General features: G+C 46.9%; 5 protein-coding genes across 5 annotated transcripts; 2 read left to right on the forward strand and 3 right to left on the reverse strand.

The window, feature by feature from the left end:
• Positions 1-4,441: 4,441 nt before the first annotated feature.
• On the forward strand, positions 4,442-4,887 carry PG994_002226 (uncharacterized protein; the record flags this gene model as incomplete). Its single annotated transcript, XM_066853635.1, has 2 exons — positions 4,442-4,657; positions 4,714-4,887. The coding sequence occupies 2 exons, from the start codon at positions 4,442-4,444 to the stop codon at positions 4,885-4,887; spliced, it is 390 nt and encodes a 129-aa protein (XP_066721776.1).
• Positions 4,888-5,465: 578 nt separating this feature from the next.
• On the forward strand, positions 5,466-6,441 carry PG994_002227 (uncharacterized protein; the record flags this gene model as incomplete). Its single annotated transcript, XM_066853636.1, has 3 exons — positions 5,466-5,662; positions 5,823-6,007; positions 6,269-6,441. The coding sequence occupies 3 exons, from the start codon at positions 5,466-5,468 to the stop codon at positions 6,439-6,441; spliced, it is 555 nt and encodes a 184-aa protein (XP_066721777.1).
• A 300-nt stretch (positions 6,442-6,741) lies between these two features.
• PG994_002228 (uncharacterized protein) lies at positions 6,742-7,733 on the reverse strand (the record flags this gene model as incomplete). The annotated part of the gene is made up of 3 exons (XM_066853637.1): positions 6,742-7,056; positions 7,175-7,377; positions 7,499-7,733. 3 exons carry the CDS (start codon positions 7,731-7,733, stop codon positions 6,742-6,744), a joined length of 753 nt encoding a protein of 250 aa, XP_066721778.1.
• A 1,693-nt stretch (positions 7,734-9,426) lies between these two features.
• On the reverse strand, positions 9,427-10,626 carry PG994_002229 (mitochondrial carrier protein; the record flags this gene model as incomplete). The annotated part of the gene is made up of 3 exons (XM_066853638.1): positions 9,427-9,811; positions 9,873-10,292; positions 10,454-10,626. The coding sequence occupies 3 exons, from the start codon at positions 10,624-10,626 to the stop codon at positions 9,427-9,429; spliced, it is 978 nt and encodes a 325-aa protein (XP_066721779.1).
• A 1,364-nt stretch (positions 10,627-11,990) lies between these two features.
• On the reverse strand, positions 11,991-13,330 carry PG994_002230 (uncharacterized protein; the record flags this gene model as incomplete). The annotated part of the gene is made up of 2 exons (XM_066853639.1): positions 11,991-12,806; positions 12,965-13,330. 2 exons carry the CDS (start codon positions 13,328-13,330, stop codon positions 11,991-11,993), a joined length of 1,182 nt encoding a protein of 393 aa, XP_066721780.1.
• Between the last annotated feature and the right edge of the window lie 1,323 nt (positions 13,331-14,653).

Here is a 14,653-nt window from a genome sequence, read left to right on the forward strand (position 1 = left end):
CCCTTTTTTTCTTCGAAATCGATATTATTAATAAGTAGGTTATATTATAAAAGCGTTAGAATTATAAAAGTATATCGATCCTTAAGTATTAATAGTATATAAGTGTAATAAAATAAAGCTAACGCTTGTTCCGTATATATTTTCTACGGGAATATGGGATATTATAAAAAAACTAGAAAGAGAGGGGCCCGGGAGGTATGGGACGTACGGATGCTTCCTCTGTCCTGTTACAGCTTTAAGAAATCTATCCTTTTAAAAAAAATAATACCGATAAATAAATAATGAGTAATAAATCTTTTAACTTAATACTTATTAAGTATTATATTAATCTCGTTAGTTTAAAAAATCCGTTAAGCGAATATTCGAAAGATAATGTACGCCGGTGAACAGTTTAAATTATATTACGTAAAATACTAAGTCACGATCTAAGACTTTTCCGCTATTATTAAGGCCTGGAAGGACTTATTCCGTTATTTTATAGTTTTACGGCCGTAAATCCGAGCCCTTAGAGTTATTCTAGGGATATTATACTTCTCGGCGGCTTATTTTATTAACGAGCTATTTATAATATCTTAAATCGCGCGTTATAATATTAACTCGTTAAGTTTACAGCTTATTAAAAAGAGGAAAAGAAAAAAAAAAGATGGTATTATTTAATTAATTATAAATTAAAAGCTAACTAGTTTATATACTAATTTATATATAATATTATTAAGGGCTATCTAAATTTAGGGGTCGCCGTTATATAAGGTGACCGTATTACCGTTAGCTGGCTTAGCTTTTAATTAATAAGGGCCGGTATAAGTTTCGGAACTTCTCGGTAAGCTTATATAATTAAGGTATAGAGAGCGATTTCTTTTTTAAATCCTTTTTCGAGGGCTCGTTATACGAGTTAAAGCTTATTTAGTAGGATTTTTAAAACCTCGATAAATTATTTCTCGGCGTTTTTATTTTTTACTTATACGAAAAAGGTTATCGTTTAATCCGTAAAATATTATATATAGTTTATTATCGTATTAAAGTACGAGTTTATAAAGTAGTATATTTCGTTTTTATTTTTTTTAAGTTCGATATAATTAAAATAAAATGCTTTTATATAATTAAAAAAAATGTCCGAGAAGATCGTATAATACTAATCCTTTAATATATTTAACCGTCGATATATTTTAATAAATATCTATACTTTATTATAAAAGATATCGTACGGCTTACCGGTATAGTTTTTTTATTCTTTTTTTATACTTTTAAAAAAGTAACGGCCTTATTTTAATCGATTTTACCGTTATAAATAGCTCGGCTTAAAAAGATATCGTATTTTATAACGTACGTTAAACTAAATAATCGTACGGTCTAGTCCGGGGGTACCGGAGTTAGAAAAAGAAAAGGGACGATATCTTATAACGTTTAAATACTTAGAAATCTAGGGTTAAACGTCGGGCCTAGAGTTTCCCGTGGTATCGCGGACGATTACTTCGTATAAAGACTAGGTGTTTCTCTTTTAGGCGGCGGTTATTCGACTATTTATTTTCGGAAAAAGTGTAGAATATCCTCTTTTTAGGTTTCCGAAGTCGGTTCTATCGGTTAGTCTCGTTAGTAAGTAAGAGCGGCCGGTAGTATTAAACTTGCGAGATTACTTTTAAAAGATTCGTTTATTAATATATTAACTTCGTTTCCTTCGAAGAAATAATAAACCTCTTTTTAAAACGTACGGTTAATTTAATCGAAATAATATTCGGTTTAATTTTTAAACTTTATATTAAATACTTTAAAAAGAAAGTTTTTTTTTTAATATATAATATTTTAAGAAATATTATATAAGGTATTTTATAAATAATTCGGGTATTATTTTTTTAAAAAGTACGTTTAAAGGTTTAAGTTTTTAAAAAGCGAGGTTAACGTTTCTTTTTTAAATTATTAATAAGATCTCGGTATTTTAAAATACTTTTTCGTACGTAAATAATTTAAGGTCTAGGGTTATCGGTTTATTTAAATTCGATACGTCCGGGCTTAATCTCGATTTGCTAACCGTAATTAATTTTATTTTAATAAAGGTTATCGTTTTATAAATCGTATAATAAAGTTATTTAAATATATAATTATATATAGTTTAATTAATTTCGCGTATAATTCGAAACCTAGTTTCCTCATAATATATATTTAAAAAAAGGGTTCCTCCTCGTACGGTTAATTTAGTTCGGCTCTTCCTTTAAATTTTTAACGGGCGGAAATTCTCGGGGCTCCTTAGCACGGTCGCCTTTATATCGATAAAGGCGTAGAACCGTTTCTTTACTTTTATTAATTTATAATTACTTTATATAATTATTAATTAATATTAAATAAGCTTTTATATATACGTATAAGTAAAGGTTTAAATAATATTATATTATTATATTATATTATTATATTATATCATTATATTATATTATTATATTATATTATTATATTTTTATATTATATTATTATATTATATTAATATTATATTATATTATTATATTATATTATTTATTTTTATTTTTAATACGAGTTATAAAGAATATCTTATACCCTTCTTTATAAAATAAAAAAAGGGTTCGTACGCGTAGGTACGTAATACCTCTTTTAAAGTAATATAAATAGCTTTAGTTTTAGCTATTCTAATAGAAAGTGTTTAATTTACTTGTGGGGTACGTTACACATCGAGTTTAAAACATTCACGGGGAATAAGCTTAGAAGATAAAGAAGTTGTTCCACCTCAAGGGACTAGTCCTGCTTTTGCTAAAGTTTCCTAGATCTGGAGATATCTATGGCTTATCTTGGGAAGAGCCCTGCCAGGGAGCATTTTCGCTCTCGAAGAGTCTCTCACTGCGCCTGTCCCCAGTTTCTGTTTGTTTTAATCACTCGGGTATAAAGATGCAAGGCGTGGTTGTCAAGCTAATCTGTTATGACTGAGTCTGACCGACATCTGTATCTCACTGGTGGCAACATGTAAAGGGATGCGCCAAACAAGATACTCTCCTCCTTCTTATCCCTTCGTATCCCGATGAGGTCCCTCAGCCGGCCGTAATGCCTCGTCACGACTGTTCCATCATCAGGAAAAAGGGTACCTATATTACGTAGTAGTACCGTACACTACTATGAACTTCCAATGCGTCCAGGTGGTAACATGATTTTATTGAATAAGTAAGTACTAATTATATCTACATATCTCGGCACGTCCACATGACCCCTGGGAGGCTTGGGGCGTACTGCCCTGCAGTATGCCTCCCTGACTTTAAACTATACAACAATAACAACTTTGTATCTCGATTGCAAGATATCTCTATAATCCATACATACATGCAAAGTCTGTGATCAAGCCGCCTTATATAAAACTAATAATCGAAAAGAAGACCTCCCCATACCCAGAACCTGCCAAACGCACAATATACGCTACATAATGACAAAAAATAAGAAGTAAATCCTACAATAGAATTTCCCACACACCCTGAAACTTCCCTATCCGTTGCTCCAAGTTTCATACAGTACCTGGGTTGTAGATGTCCCTCGATGACACCAGTAGAGATGATTATACGTATCAACTACTCCGAACCTCCTAGTTCCGATCCTGCCGAAACTGGTGCCTGCCCTTGTCGCCCTACCCGGGCCAGTCCTCGATCCCGATCATCCGCCGGATGGTAGTTGTAAATTCTATATAGGGAGTTTTGCGGGCGCTTAGTCGTATTAATAGACCCCCAGAAAACCCCATAGTATGTTATTTCGCTATTTCGCTAGTTCTCCCAATCATATAAAGACGGCAGCAAGGGGTGTGGCGGTACAAAAAGAAGGCTGTGTTTCAGGTGGGAATTTCCCGGAGCCAACTGTGTTGCACGATCGAGAGCAACAGATGATACATAAAGTGCTATCTAAAGGAAGGTAAGAATACGTACAAAAGAGAGAAGTGTCCTCCTGCTATATATAGACAAAAGGAATGGGTCAGTGAGCACGTGACCCCTGCTAGGGTGCTTTTCCTGCGACAAACTGTCAGTCAGCTTCCACAGCATCCCTCGTCATTTTCCTGCTTCTGTCCCAACCAACTTTACTTCATCAAACCCCAGAAACAACAATTCTGAGTCCATTTAGTCAGTATGCATATTCTAAGTGTAGGAGACGCTTCGACGGCTTTAGCACTGCTTCAAATTCAGAAGCCAATGAACAGCGGAACGCCCCTTGCTCCGACGACCAATATCCCGGGCGGAACTCCTTTCACCTTGTGCCCCGAGTCGCGCTCTACCGACCTTTTTCAGATCTCATCGGTTGTGGTTGAGCGCCAGCCTGTATACATGTTAGGTGTTCCATCTCTGAGGTCATTTGTACCGATGGAAGCAAGTACCTCCTGCTAACGCGCCAAGTCGCAAACAGCGATGATGTGTTCGTGTTACACATCGAAGGGGAGTTCCAGGATACATTCACACCTAACGCCACCATGAATGTGACGGGGAACTGTGGTTCGTACTGCGACGCGTACGGCGCAAACCCCGACGAGGGACCGGGCGTGACCTGGCGATCCGACTTCTGCCGCCTCAATCCGCTCGAGCAGCCGCTCGGCGGGAGGAAGGACAACACAGCATGTCCGCCCGAGAAAGGGTACGCAATGATAAGTCCAATGGGCTTGGCTATGCCTATGATCCTCTGGTCGCCGGTAAGCATGCACCTTGTCTATCAAGTTTCGAGGTTGGCGGCTGACAGTGCAGGCAGGCCATCTACAATTTCACATTCGACGCAAAGACAGAGGATGGCAGGAGGATCTACTGCCTCACGACTGAGGTCTGTATGAGGTGGGAGGACGAGGAAAAGAACAAGCGATATAGTCCGGGCCCTTGGAGTAACTACACATGGCCAAATTCGATGCCTGGTCGTAAATCTAGTTAGGTCTCCATTAATAGTTATTACCCTTTCAATCAAGGCTTGAATGGTACCCCTATAATCTATTATGACATGCCAAGCAATAACATAGGTCAATCGGCTGATATTTCAAAACTTGTTTGGGCTTTTTGATCCCCTAAACACTTGAGTGTCCTTGTTATTTCCTAGTAGGTATGCATATCATGATACGAGTGCTCTCTACTTCTAATCAAAAAGGAGGGATTGGGGGAGTCCGAGGTGCCACAACGGGTTATGATCTCTGAAATCTAATTAATATGTGCCGCTGAGCTAAGGCGGTTATTAAATTTGCTACATTGTCGTCTGAATGTGAATACTGCGATTCACCTTGACACATAATGTGAGATGGAGAGCCAGGCGGCTTGTATTCAATAAAGTCTGCACTTGATGAAGCTATAATGAGACCACTGAGGTCTTGGACTTCCTTCCTACCAACCTTTCCTCTTTGCGAACCTTTCCCTCTACACCCCTGCATCAAAGCAACAGGATCGCTCATCTCCATTCTTTGCATCTCTCGGTGACCATCCAGCAAACCCTTCTCAGCACGAGATCACACGTTGCCCGCAATGCCTCGCATCAACTTCCTCCCGTTGCTCTTCCTCTTCTTCTCCGCTTTGGTGTCTGCAAACTACTTGAACTATTGCCAAACGTTCGAGCTGGTGCCTTCCAAGAAGAAAGCGGAGACGGGTTTCCTCAAGTCCGATTGCCTGGGTGTGTATAAAAATACCACGATGACTCAATGCTCGTACCTGAACCTCAATCAGTGAGTTATCAGCTGTTCCCAGACGTTGAGACGCAGTCCAAACCCATCCAATCCATCCTTGCCTTTTTTCCTTTCTTTCTTCTCTTCTCTTGTCTTCGACTGTGCTCTATGTTACCGTTTTCACTTGGTCGGTGCTTATGAAGACTGACAAAGCAGAAAGATGCTATGTCTTGGGCCCCGACACGCAATACCACCCCCAGCGCCTGGGCAAAGGCCTGGACGGCCTCCACGCCCCCAACTGCAGACTCACGTACGCCGACGATCACTACAAGAACAACAATAAAGCGACCGGCATGGAGTGTACGCAACCCGGCGAACTGGGGGGTACTTACACCGCCGACTTCCGTAAGTTACATCCCCGTTTTCCATCCCGAACGTTCTCGTCGGACTTGGAAGAAAGAATTATACAAGTACTAATGGGTGAACTCTGCGGGTGGGGCGTGCAGGACTGATCATTGGTGCTGATATCGGCTTTCTGAGCTGTTCTGTTACAACCGTGCTGGCTTCCTGTGTCCCGAGAACGGCGAGGAGTCGCCGTACTGAGTCAAGGGTGGAGAGGTGGAGCGAAAGGAGAGGCCTGACATCTGTTCGTGCGTGGATGAGTAGGGCGCCGTTATTACTGTTTCCTCCGCTTGATTAACACGGCTCTGCTTCGCACTAGATTGCTCTCTTCTAGACTGGGCCGTCTGTTACTACGGCCCTTCACTTTCCTACCGGCTGCCGACAAGGCAGCTATTCGATGGCTCGTTCCTGATGAAATCGAAGCCTTCTGCAAATGAGAATCCTAGGAGCTTTTGCTTGCCATATCAAATATCATGGCGTTCGTATCTCTGTGTCTGTTTCACCCAATCACCCAAGTGGCTAGTGACAACGTGAAAAGTTGGGCGTAAGCATGGAGAAAACCACAGTAGTATTACTACTACTCCTTGATATCGACGATCAATGTCAAGCCGAACTACTTCGTCAACTCCCATATTTGCTTTTTGTCCCGGATGAACCACTCATCTTACTCCAACCCCTAATCATACGTTCTAGCCAACCAACCAACCCCCCATTCCAAACTGCGCCGCCACCTGCGCTCAAGCAATAAACGGCATCTCCCGCCTCTCCGCCGCCGCCGCCGCCGCCGCCGCCGCGACCTGGTCCGCCCGGGCCGACGTGAACGCGCTCACGAGCGCAGGGTACCAGACGCTGACCATCTTGTCGTCGCCGCCGGCGTTGGGGTGGATGCCGTCGCGGTTGTCGGCCGACCCGCTGTAGCCCGTGTACTGGTCGACGACCCAGATGGGGCTCGCGGTCGTGTTCTTGCCCGCCGCCCACGGCGTGATGGCCGCGTTCAGGGCCTGCACTTTGCCGTTGTAGTTGCCCATGCCCATCGGGATGATCTGGGCGACCTGAATGTAGCGGACCGCGTTTTGTCAGTCCTACTGTTTTTTTTTTTTTGGATTGCGCGTGTTCGAGTGGTGAGTGGAAAGACGTCAAGGAGAGGAGGAGGAGGAGGAGGAAACGTACGACGATCTTCATCTTCGGGTTGCTGTCCCGCATCACCTGGACCAAGGTAGAGAACGCCGCGATGATCTGGTCCACGGGCTTGTTCTGCTGCACGATGTCGTTGGTGCCCAGGTGCATCGTGATGACGTCGGCCGGGTTTCTCTGCAGCCAGCCCACCAGCTGCTTGCTGTTCGCAATGTTGATGGCGAGGAACCCCGAGTGGCCTGCAACCATACCACTCCCCCGTTAGTCGTTGGCTTATCAGTCGACCCAAACACTACGCCGCAAACGGCCCCTTGTGTGCTGGTCCCTCGATGTTTCTTCGGATGGTGATGCAACACGTACCTTCATTATCACGGTCGTACTTGGTGTCGCGGCAGGCGTTCTCGTTCTTACCCGACCCGACGAAGTTGGTCGTCGCCCAATCCGTGCCCTGCAGCTTCTCCCACAGCTTGGCGCGCCAGCAGGTGATCTCCGTGATGGAGTCGCCGAAGGGCATGTACCGTAGGGGGGCCGTGGTGTTCTGGGCCACCGCCGCGCCTACCAGCGTGGCCAGGGAGAGGAGCTTGACTGAAACCATTATTATGTATAATCGGTGAGTGGAGAGTCTTGGCTTGTGTTAGTCGTCCGCGGTTGATCGACAAGCCTTTGAATTCATGTCAGTCATGTTGACTTGGTCTATTATAGGTATGCAATCGCAAATAAGGTACGTACACTCGCGGCACTTGAAAGACAAATGCCGGCCGTATCACAGATGTAGAAGCAGGACAGCCGTTCCCCGTGAACCCGGGTAAAGTGGCTATTTAGACGAGCCACTTTCTGGGTATTCTAGCACGATGAAGCCTCAATCCCAGCCTCACTGCTCATGGCTCAATATTAGATTGGAGGCTTTCAATATTGGAAGGCTAATCACTGGTCCAACAAGGACCCCGTATGGCGGGGTCCGGGTCTGGTCCTGGATCGATACATGTCGGAGGAGGTCCACGATGCTTTCTCCTTTTCCCCATCCGTAAAGACCTCTAACCTCCGCAATCCGGTCATCCGGGGTGGGGGGAGGGGCTGTTTGGTGACGACCAGTACGGTAGCTTCTGCAGGTGATTAATGGACTTCTTTTGCTCGGTTCACTAACAGTACATGGCGAAGAATGCTGGCTGCGAGGGCAGGCGTGTGCCAGAATGAAACGTAGTTAGGTGCGATGCAGCTACGATATTGAGAGCTTTGTAAGCCAAAGGAAAGGCAGCTTTCACCAAATGGCGGGTGAAATACGAAGGGGGGAAATCAGATGGACGAGAAAGAACGGAGACTGAGATAATATTCAAGAATCTCCAGGTTACATAAGAGAAGAGTGGTTGAGGTCCGTGAGATGAGGTAGCCAAGGCAATGGATGAAGGCATCTGGGATGTGATAGGTACAGGGGCCAGCCCCTCATGGTCGGGACACAACAACACTGCCTATATACCTACATGTGCATCTAGCTGGTGAAGATATTTCTTCGGGTCCCAGGGAAGTTGACCGACCATTATTTTCGTGCTGAATGATAAGTTAGCATGGTGCCTCACTGTGCAACCGGCATGGATGCGAGTTTGAATCGTACAATAGAATTCAGCACAAGCTGACATAGGGTTTTACTTCATTCAGCCCGATAAACAGGTGGATACATAGCCATGAGCCCGCGGGGTGAATCTGGGGATCGGACGACCTCCCATATCGCCGACAAGCTGCCGAATGCTCGTCATATTTAACTAGAAACATACGATTATGATGTAAGGATATCAATCGTCGCTCAATCAAGCTGTTCCATAGCTAGATACTGAATTGAACACGTTGGGAAAGAAGACATTGCTGTGAAGTGCGGGAAAAACCAGATGTATTGTACAACCTCCATGGGGGAAGTATTGGGGTCTTTATCTGTCTATAGATGGTCTTATTGAGTCTAAACTCTATGCCTGATGACACTCATGCATCTATAGACTCCTCTCAGGACGTCGGCTGGAATCCTCGGAATGCTGTCCAAGAATCTTCGAGAGCCCCTCCAGACAAAATATGACTTGCAGGAGTCCGCAAAAATTGCAGTCCGGTGCCGCCCTGTCTAAATGCGACGAAAACACAAACGAGAAAAAGCAGCTGGCTGTGTGAATCTATGCTGCAATTGCCGAGCAGTCCCTTGGATCGCCCTTCCCGGCCCTTTTGCCGGAGCCCACCTTTTTCCTTGTCATTAAGTCCTCCTCCAGGATCGTGAATCGCCGTCTGCACCCGTCGTCGGATTTGGTCGCTTATTTGGCGATCTCAACACCGCCAGTGGCACCCAGAGCCTTCTTCAGGTCACCGTAGATGGCAAACTGACCAGCAGTAAGAGTACCAACCATGACAAGACGGGCACCGATACCGGTGAAAGAGCCCTTAAGACCGAGCTCCTTGGCAATCTTGATCAGACGGCTGGTGGTGCTCTCACCGGGCAGGCCCTTGGTCTTGTTGATCTTGGAAAGCATGGTGTCGGCGGGCTGAGAGATAAGGGCAGCGGCGAAACCGGCCATCAGACCGGAGCCCAGGTTGGCAACGGTCTGCATGCTGTCGGACAGAGAGTTCTTGGGCCAGATGCTGAAGACGAACTCAGAGACCTTCTCGAAGACAACGAACTTGGACATGGTGTAAGGGATCCTGGGGGCATCACATTAGCCGTACGTTCTTCTTTGAAATCCCAAGACTGGCAGATACTCACTGCTTGAATAGGATGGGGCCGAAACCGGCGTAGAAAGCACCGGCACCCTCGTTCTTCAGCATCTTGGAGAAACCACCAATGAGGCCATTGGCGTAGGTGGGCTCGGAGACGAGACGGATACGGGTAGCCTCAAGAGGGCAGAGGGCGATATCAGCAAAGAACTCGGCGGCACCAGCGGAGGCGAGGTAGACGAGAGTGCGGTTGTTGGAAGCAGCCTCGTAGCCAATGGCGTTGATGGACTGCTGCTTGAAGAACTCGTAACCTCCGAACTTGAAGGCACCCTGGAGGAAGTAACCGGCGAAGGTGGGACCGGCACCGGTAAGCAGAGCACCGGCACCCTCCTTGGCGATGACCTGGCGGAAACCACCGATCATACCGCGGTTGTAGGTCTGGGGGTCGAGCTGGATACGGGTCTTGACGCTATCGAGGAGGAGTCCATGTCAGCCTTTTGTCATGATTGATGTTGCGCACAATTGGATTTACGGCCAATTGCTTCCATGGTGGGCGAATTGCAGCGCCGCGACCGTGATAACTACTCGGCCATGGTCTGCGCCAATTACAGAAAACGAGGTGAAACATACACATCAACGGGAGTAAGACCACCGTGGGTGACGGAACAGCAGACAGCGCCGGCCAGGGCGAATCTGGAGTAGAGCTGGAGACCGCTCAACTCGCCGGGAGCGTTGGCCTTGGCCTTCTCGACGACGGCATCGAGCTTGGTCGAGCCGGTGGAGGGGGGAGCGGACGAGGCCATTGTTTTTTGGTGCGGAGAGGAAAAAGAATAAAAATTAAGGGGACGGAGTGGAGAGACAGACTGGACGACTTCGAGAGAAGATCGTTCAAAGAATGCGCAAATGGGCAAGCAAGGTGAGGCTTTTAGAGATGATGATGGAAGAAATTGAAGACCAGACTGGCAACAGGTGTGTGGCCCTTTCAGATAAATTATCTGTCGGCTGGAGCAAGGCAAAGGTACCTCCGACACAATTTTTCCCTCGGGCTAATACGGAAAACTCTCCTACTAAGTTAACTGTCCAAGCGGTTGGCGGCTGGGGGTGCTCCACTTGCTGAGCCCATCCACCAACCAGCGGCCGTCAATTCCGGCCAACCGTGTCAAGATTCTGAAAGTCAATTCGTTCAACTCCATCGCTTCAGGACACGCTTGTTGCTTGTGATCAACTCTTAGGTAAGTTGCTGCCGCTGCAGAGTAATAGATCATGACAAAACTGTCATGCAAGCCATATAGCAGACATTTCCCCTTATAGTATCTCGTAATAACATCAAGTCCAGCCGTAATGCCAACTAGCAAACTCAGCCAAAGCCTCACACTCAGTTTCTTCTCGGGCGTCGTCTTAACTCCGAGACAGCCCGACCATCTGGACGATCCACCAATTACCTCACTACGTAGCAGCTAACCTGCACTTAGCATAAGTCAGCGTCGAGGAATCCACCACGTTGCCGTAGTTGCATCAATCGTGATTGGCGAGGGGTGCGCGGGAAAGTGAAGCTTCAAGTAGCCGATAAGATTGAATTTGCAGGTTTCAGATAAGAGGTTCATGGTTTCCCATTACTGATAGTTCATTATGTATGCACTTCCTGCTATCCCATGCGTATCGCTGGTAGGTAGAATTGTCCCAGTTTGGTAGATAAAATGGCGGGTAGGTATTCATCGAGGGTCGGCTCGACGTCATATTGCTTTCTGACGGAATGACGGAAGCTACCGCACGGAGTACGGAACACTGATTTCACATGCCAAAACTCCGGGGCCATTCTTTCATGTCTCAATCGTGTATGCGTCTTTGTGACCTGGAAAAAGCAAATTTGTGATGATACGGCTACAGCTTCGCCTTTGGTTTCAACCTCGACACCTTTGATTGCTGACCACAAGCAGTGAAATGAGAGCATTTCGGTCTGCTTGGCGAACAGGTCCTGTTTGCTTTGTGGCCCTCACAGTCCCCTTCAATACAATTGCTTGATAAGGTAGTAACGAGGATTATTTCATTTCGCTTCAATATCTAACATAGGCATATTATCTACTCCCGTTGGACGTTCTGACATGACTTATTAGTTGACGAGTACTGAAAAGCTTGATGGGCAGGCCATTTCGCCAGCCATGACAACTTACAAGAATTTTTTCAAGGGCACTCCCCTCCGCGAATCCATCTCGTCGTAGACCTTGGGCGAGTAGCTGACCTCACTGTATGTGTGGACTAACTCCCTCCAGTAGCAAGCCGTCGAGGCCTCGGTAAGGTAACGGCGGCGGAACGTTTCGACAGCATTTGAGGCCATCGTGTTGGCGACTTCGGTATTTCGAAGGAAGCTTGGCGTGCCCTTCTTCAAGTCCGGCCCGGCGTTATTGATCAACATGACGTTCTGGAATTCCGGCAGCGATGTCCGAGACCCGCTCCTGGGCTTCGAGTACATCAGACCGTGGTAGAGGTGGATCCACTTGGGATTCTGCATCACGTTGACGGATGCGCAGAGCAGTGAGTCGAGCCTGTTGAATGTGGACTGCGAACCAGGGTGGACAAGAATCTTGTGGCGGCAGACATCGGGAGCGAACATGTCGGGTCGAGAATTATTGGTCAAAAGAAATGAACCCCAATCATCTGTGGCGCTGGCATCCTTCGTCTCGCCTTGCCTTCCTTTATTCCCTGATGAGCCCTGCGATTCCTGGCTATCGATCTCGACAGCCATCTGCCCCAGCGGCTTGAAAGTGACTTTCGCCTGGCTTTCGTCCCGCTTGGTTTCTTGCGCCGAGGAGGTCGTGTTGGAAGTCTCCAATGATCCAATGAACGGTGTCAGCCAGACTTTATCGTCATGTTCCCTTCTATCCAAGACCCACGCCGGTTTGGTAACATCTGCTACTTGGCCACGAACGTCGAGTACGAACTCAATGTTCGGAATAGAATTCCGGGGGGCGGCACTGATGGCTTCCTGTATGGACTGAAGTGTGGCAACCGCAGCTACCTGAGACTCCTCCGCTAACAAATTTGATTGTCTGATATGTAGCTTCAGGTTGGTTGAACATGTGAGCAGTCCTCTATCTCAAAGCTAGGCCGGTAGCTGAAGCCAGGAGCAGATGGTTGACTTACCTGTCTATTGAAAATGGCGACTCTTACACGACCGTCCTTGATATCTATGGCTTCAAGATCGTCCAGGTTGATGTGGTATCTCTCATACTCCTGTTTTGCGCGGAGCAGCTCGTCGAACAGCCCGGGAAACGCCTTCCTACACTGGTGCCGGGAGAGAGTGTGATCATGTGCATCTCTGGAGTACCTCCATCGCCAGGTCAGCCCGGTCCGGTCGAGGAACCGTGACACTTGGATCCAGAAGCGTCTCCACAAGGCATGGAAGAGACGCCTTCCGAGCGTATTCGGGGCCGCGCCGTCGGGTGTTATGACTTGCTTCAGGCTCGGAGAGAAGACCGGTTTGACTGCATCATCCCCATCACTACTCATACGGTGAGAAATGGCTGGAAAACGGCGTGGGTATAGTGCGTGGAAACAGTCCGCATGTTCGCGCCCGGCGCAAGGTTCCAACAAGCCCCATGGGACGGAGGGGAAGGGAGTCACGTCCCAGCTCAGGGAGAGCAACAAGGCACAGACGACGAGTGCGAAGAAGATATAAACTAGAGAGGCGCGTCTGCGGGGGATGCGAAGACTACAAAAGCGTCTGAATCGAGGGAGTCCAGCAATCAATACCATTTGGTCGTTGTGCGCATCTCTGTTCCGTGTCACCGGATACAGGACATTGCTGGAACGGGGGGTCTTCAGCCAGACTATTCAGACCCGGGCTCTTGCGCGGAAAGGGCTCAAGGACTGTTAAATGTCTGCCTGATCATCCTTCTGCGGCACGGCGCCCTTTGCATTACGCTGCTGGTGGGTGCCACCACGGAGGAATTAGATTGCAGATGCACAGCTCCATGCGTCATTTTGGGGGGTCTATCCATTTCCGGACCTTGCTGACCTACAAAGCCTCCAAGTAGGATTATTTAAATCAGCAATGCTGTTGGTGCTGACATTGCCGAGACTCGGAGTGGTGATTAATGGCAGGCAGGCGACATACCTGGTACTATTTGTGTATACTGTGGGGCGGCGCCCCCCAAGATTGTAGCATCCGGTAAGCGCTAATGCTGTCAGAAATGGCGGAGGGCGATGTTCCTTCAGCATGTCCACCTTTCCTTTGTAGCTGCAATAGGTCTCATAACGGCGGGTGTAGTCATGGCATTATTCCCCATGGAATTCACATGCGTCTGGTTCAGTAGTCATGCAGTGGTAGTGCATTTGGGAGACAATAGGCAAGAGCGTCGTCCGAGCATTTACAGGCAACCTATCTCCCAGTCCATGACAACTACGTGTAGGTATGTATGGTATTGAAACAGCTCAGCCTTGGGCAGCCTGCTTCCGATCGGCACCTGCAGGTTGCGAATAGCTGGGTGTGGCTTTTGATCTTCGGTACAGAACGATCTTTTGTACTACTCCACGGAACATACGGCACAGATGCATGCTGCCAAACATTCGTCTGGTCAGCAAACAATATATCTGTAATGGGCCAGAGAAAGAAGCAAGTTTGAAGCAAACTGGTGTGTTCCGCAAAAAAAGCAATGCCCATCCATAGTCGGGCTCATCGACATCGTGTGCTTATGGCTGCTGTAGCAATCGGAGAGAATGCATACCACCCACCGTGGACGGTTGATGGATGGAATGGTATGCTGCAAATATGGCAACCATAACTGACAATTGGGGGCCGTCGCGGGTTGCAATAGGATCTGTGTTTTGCAT

This window comes from Apiospora phragmitis (genome assembly GCF_038363925.1).
Source record: "Apiospora phragmitis strain CBS 135458 chromosome Unknown utg000002l:1.0-5516284.0:1.0-5523493.0, whole genome shotgun sequence".
NCBI lineage: Eukaryota > Fungi > Ascomycota > Sordariomycetes > Amphisphaeriales > Apiosporaceae > Apiospora > Apiospora phragmitis.